General features: G+C 30.8%; 3 protein-coding genes across 3 annotated transcripts; 1 reads left to right on the forward strand and 2 right to left on the reverse strand.

Moving 5' to 3' along the window:
- Positions 1-137: 137 nt before the first annotated feature.
- LOC123713180 (transport and Golgi organization 2 homolog) lies at positions 138-2712 on the forward strand. Its single transcript, XM_045666728.1, has 5 exons — positions 138-1014; positions 1090-1200; positions 1890-2109; positions 2307-2405; positions 2526-2712. Exons 1-5 carry the CDS (start codon positions 873-875, stop codon positions 2641-2643), a joined length of 690 nt encoding a protein of 229 aa, XP_045522684.1. The 5' UTR covers positions 138-872; the 3' UTR covers positions 2644-2712.
- On the reverse strand, positions 2678-4097 carry LOC123713179 (serine--tRNA synthetase-like protein Slimp). Its single transcript, XM_045666727.1, has one exon. It carries the CDS (start codon positions 4095-4097, stop codon positions 2724-2726), a length of 1374 nt encoding a protein of 457 aa, XP_045522683.1. The 3' UTR covers positions 2678-2723.
- Positions 4087-4746, reverse strand: LOC123713181 (zinc finger protein 593 homolog). The gene is made up of 2 exons (XM_045666729.1): positions 4536-4746; positions 4087-4424 (listed from the first exon to the last, which is right to left on the reverse strand). Exons 1-2 carry the CDS (start codon positions 4645-4647, stop codon positions 4087-4089), a joined length of 450 nt encoding a protein of 149 aa, XP_045522685.1. The 5' UTR covers positions 4648-4746.
- Between the last annotated feature and the right edge of the window lie 884 nt (positions 4747-5630).

The following is a 5630-nucleotide window of genomic DNA, read 5'->3' on the forward strand; positions in this document are numbered from 1 at the left end:
TCCCGTTGCCTTCTGCGCCAGTTCTTTAAGGGGCTATTTGAACCCTAAGGCCGCTGTAGCCTCTTCTGAACTCTGGTCAGGAATGTGGTTATACCGCCACTGCTCGGTCGCCACTGCCTCGTCTGTTATCTAGCAGGGGGACCACGGTATAGGAATACCGCCGTAAATGTAAATGTTAACTAAATCAGTAGTATAGTACCTTAACGGCCGCCGTGTTATCTTCCCGAAGAAAAATGGCATAGGGAGTCACCTCATCAAGTGCACACCGTACCCACAAGGTTAGTTTCGGTTCGGTTCCGTTCTTGGCCCTCTCCTATGGAACATATTTTACGATAAAGTTCTGTAAGGGGAACTAGACCCTGGAGTGACAAATATATACGGACGATACCCTACGGATACGATACGGTCAAGTACCCTTTTATTATTTCCTTGAACTTGTGAGCACCAACTGTCGTAATTTAACATGGACAAGAGCTCGATGTTATGTCGGATTGCAGAAGTCATTTTTATTAACGATCTGCTACCAATTTGTTAGAATTTATTTATTACCATTTTATATAAAAATTTACTGACTCCAATAGTGAATACTGAATATTTTTGTTTCGAATGTGACAATGTTAAGAGTACTTAATTTCACATAAAAGGTCGAAAGCATCGTGCCAGTTTTTGCCAACTACCAATACCAACAGTAGAACAACGTTAGTTGGAAACAGCGTAGTAACATAAAATCTATCGTAAAATTATTATCAAATCTTAAAGCTGTCTGACCAAAGTCTGGGTATGTAATGATATAACAAATATTTGCCTGATAAAATTTACCGTATCTGTCATCGCTTACCTATATAAAGCGATTCAGAAAAATTTGGACAAAAATGTGCATAGTTTTTATATACTCTGGATACCATGATCCAGAAAGCTACTACAGTTTGGTTTTAGCTGCAAATAGGGATGAATTTTACGATCGTCAAGCTCAGAATATGGCTCCATGGAAGGAAGACCTAACTATTTTTGGAGGTACAAAAAGAAACAAACAAGCTTTTTAGGAATTACCTCATAATGCAATACTAATCTCACCACATAAATTTTCAGGTATTGATTTAGAAGCGGAATGTCAAAGCACATGGTTAGCTTACTCATTTTCTGAGAAGAAGCTTGGTTTACTTCTAAACTATCCTGAAATTAAAAAGGAAAGTCCTAAAAGTAAGTACTATAATTAATTTGACATCTTTTTAATTGATTGGTAGTACAATGGGAATGTAGATCTAGTGAAATGCTATGTGCAAAATCTGTTTTTTTTTTACATTATCATGTCATCATCAGTAAATGTGAAATACATTGCTGTCTTTGATAATGGCATAATAAAGCGACATAGGCTAAGCCCATTCTAGACAAAGAAACTAATCGCAATTCAACTTATAGAATTGATTTTAACCCATGCCCATAGGTTTGACAAATTTTTACTCCATCATTTAAGGTAGAGGGAAAATTGTAACTGACTATATAAAAAGTAAATATACAACAGATAATTATGTGCCTTTTATCAGAGATAATGAAGATGACTATAATGGATTTATCTTTGTGACAGTAGAGTTTAGGTAAGCCTTAAAGAAACATCATTTAAAATCCTTTTTAAGATAAACAACTACTTTAAGCTAGTATATACTTAAAGTTTATAATATGTGACACATCACATTTACAGAACCAAGATGTAAAACTTGTTGGTTCTATGAAAAATAACATTTAGTTTTTTGTTATGAGAGTTAAGCAATTACATTTTCTGAAATTTATCACATTATATACATATGTTTTTTAACCAAATATAATTTTAATAACAATCAAATGGTTAATAAATTTTTGACTTTTTTACTAAAACTATGTATCTTTTTCAGAAATAAAGAACCCCTTATTCAAACATACAAATGCAACACATAATTTGCAGACATGGGAACAGACATGTGTAGGATTTTCAAACAACTTGCCAGATTCTCCTCTGTCAAAGGTGGTAGCTGGAAGGGAAATAATGCAAAAAATTTGCGAAGAATATAAATCAATTGAAGATAAATCAAAATTGATAGAAAGTCTTTTGGAGCTTTTGAAATCTAAAGAAAGGTTTTTGTTTAAATAAATTTACTCCAAGATTACTATAGTTGTAAATTGTGAAACTTAAATTTCTAAATTCGTGCTGCAATGTGTCTGCATGTCAAAACAGAGAAGGGCTATTAATATTATATATAGTAATAAAATAATACTGATTCACAACTTACACAATTTGTGTAAGATATAACTTAAAGATACTAATTTTTCAGACATTTACCAGACCCAATTCTACAAAACCGAAGGCCAATTGACTATAAATATTTCTCATCAATATTTGTTTGCATACCATCAGCCCGTTATGGAACAAGGTAATATATAATTATGGATTTTTTTCGTATCTAAAGTCCAGTAACAGTTTAAAATTTATCTGGCAATCAAATCCACAATGTCAATTAAATTATCTTTATAAAAAATATTCTTACTTGCAGGACACATACTTTGATGCTAGTTACAAAAAGTGGGCAAGTTGATCTTATAGAAGTTACTATGCAATCACCAATCAACTTATCTAGTCCTAATTGGAAAAGATCAAATTTTCAATTATAATTTTAGGATAAAACTTAAGCCAAAGGATATATTTTATAATAATTTTTATTGTTAAAAGGAAATATACATTTATATAATGTCTATATTTTTTTATTTGACCAATTTTCCACTCTAAATACATCTGGAATAGTAAATTCCTCATCCTGTTCTAAAACACATCCTAGAAATTTTGGGACATTTAAAATTGTACCTGATAGAACATGTGGGAACTTAGCTTCTTTATTATCTGTGTAGGTAAACAAAAGTCTTTTACTCATAAAATCTCCAATAAGAGAAAGGTGACCAATTTCTATGTACTTCTTTAGAGAAGTAGAGTACATTTCAATTGAAACTCTTAAAGATTCCCACATATGGATTTTGTCAGCTGCCACATAGCTCAATCTGTAATGATAGTCTAGCTCATTAAATAATGTCCTAACCATACATAAAGTCTCGTGAAGCAGTTCATCTAATTCATTATTATCTCTTGCGACTCCAAATATTTGAACAGCTGAAGATTGACTGAGATTAAACAAACTATAGTTTTCCTCTTTGCCTGTTGATGGAGTGTATTGCCTACCTAAAGAAAAATATTTAAGTGGTAAAACTTTACTATATATAACATTTTTTGCATGATATGCCAAGAATGAATATAGAGAGCCTGCACCAGTCAAATGCAATCTTTTATCTTTGTTAAAAGCAGTATCATCATTGTGTTGAAGAATAAATGTAGATGTCGGATCTGTATGATCTACACCACAACCTTCCACAACCAAACTTTTAACAAAATCTGGGTTAGAAAACTGGATATAATTACTTCTTTTGAGGTAGTCACTAAAGTAAAACTTTACACCTAACTCAAATAATGCTGCATCTCCCAACAGGTAAACTGAAGGATGGGTATTCTGTATATATTTAATAAGATTTTTCTCGTTCCCAACCACATTATGATCCTTTTTGGATCTGGGTGGTGACTGGTGTTGAAATATAACATTATTTTCATGGTCTGGTGTCAATTTATGCAGTAAGTTGGGCACATTTAAGGCCTCAACCATTGCTGCCTCTTCAGCTGACCATAGGGGACTTTTTAAGTTCTTTATATTTTCTTTAATCAAGCTAATTTGAATTTTAAATTTTTCAACTTCATTTCCTTCGTTCTTCAATTTTAATAATTCTGATAATTCTTTAGATAGTTTTAATTTGCTATTTTCTTGTTGCAATTTTAGATTCCGTAAATCATTATAAACCTCCAAAAGATTCTCTAATTTTAACAAATCAAAGTTAGACTTTCTTTTATTAATCATAGTTTGTAACATATCCTTATTTTTTATTATGTTTGGGAAATCAACATGAGGTACTATAAATGCAAAGTTTTCAGTTGCTTTTGACCCATTTATAAACAATGCAGAAGACCTGACTGGTAGAATCTTAAAAACATTTTTATGATTTAATTTTATTAAAGTCTTATGCAACATTATTAACTTTTTTCTTTTTGATAGGTGTAGGTGTATCTTCACTTAAAACAATATCACCATCCTTGTCTATTACATCAGAATTTTGTGTTACTATTTTTCTTTTGTTGGGAAGTTTAAAATTTCCGAGTCCAGCGGCTCGCTCTGATTCTTCGATCGAATATGGTTCAAGTTCTAATGCTTTAAGTCTTCTTTTGTGAACTTTTGTTTTAAAGTGTTCCTGAAGAGCTTTGTCGTCAATAAAATATCGTGCGCAATGTAAACAATAATGTTGAGCCGCGCCAGGTAAATCTAAATCGACATCTTGATTCAATAACTTTTCCGATTTTTCTGAAAATAATAGACAGTACAGTAATAGAATAAAAGAATACAAATACAGTCTTACTTTAACCTAAACATGAATTGTCAACACTTGACACCATGTGGTTATGACATTCTTACCTTCCTTGAGATCTTCATCAATTTCATCTAAATCTTTCTTTCTATTCCGCACTCGCCAACGTTTTTTTAAATGAGTATCACCATGATGATATTTTTTACGCTTATAGGTCATATTATTCCTTTTCGCCTAACGAATTATTTTCTTAATAAAACCAATGAAATTGTGATTTGTGAATTGACACTTGACAATTTACATACACATGGACCATAAACCATCAACTAAAGAAAGAAGTGACTCGGGACAATCAACGGCCGATTTTGACTCGTAGGTCTATATTTTTTGATATATATTTATTTATTTTTCTTCTCGTTACCAGGCCATAAAATTATTTAAAAAAAAAAAAAAATATTTTTCTTTAAATAGATATTATATATATATTTAAAGAAATGGAATTTATGCCAGAATTAATAAACTAAATCTTTAGATGTAGATAATGATGATGATAATATTTTAGGGAATAATGTTTTATTGTTTTTGATAAACTATTTACATATCTAATTAACTGTTTAACATTATTAAACATTGTTTGTGCAATTGTGTGTAATCTGAAATACTCTGATGAAATCGTCTATGAATCAAAGTCGTTCATCTATAGCATTTTATATTTTCGAGGTCGGTAGACTGGGACTGTCGTATTGGTTCGTATCTCCATCGATTTTATAATTATTCATAAATTTAAAATTAACCCAAAATAAAACTTCAGTATCCGAAACAAAAATTATTTAGTTTTTACTATATTAGGCATAGTATATATTATATAACTAGAAAATATTCAATTTTATGTCATAGTTTGCAGGCAAAACGGTCAAATTTTGGTTGTCGAGTGATAACGAAGACATAAGCTTACGCCCTTTGTTGCTTTTAAGATGCGTATTGTGCTTAGATAGCGTTAGCAATAATTGCATAAGTCATCTGACCAAAATTATTTCCTAATAAAAATACTTTAATTTAATACAAACAGAACATGAAAATGGAAGGGAAATAAAATTTAACTTTTTATCCTTTAATAACAAAATTTTGTATTGGTGATGGACGTAAATAAAATAACCATTATTTTCATATAATGTTATATTCTTACTATAATAAAATTCAGT

This window comes from Pieris brassicae, chromosome 8, assembly GCF_905147105.1.
Source record: "Pieris brassicae chromosome 8, ilPieBrab1.1, whole genome shotgun sequence".
NCBI lineage: Eukaryota > Metazoa > Arthropoda > Insecta > Lepidoptera > Pieridae > Pieris > Pieris brassicae.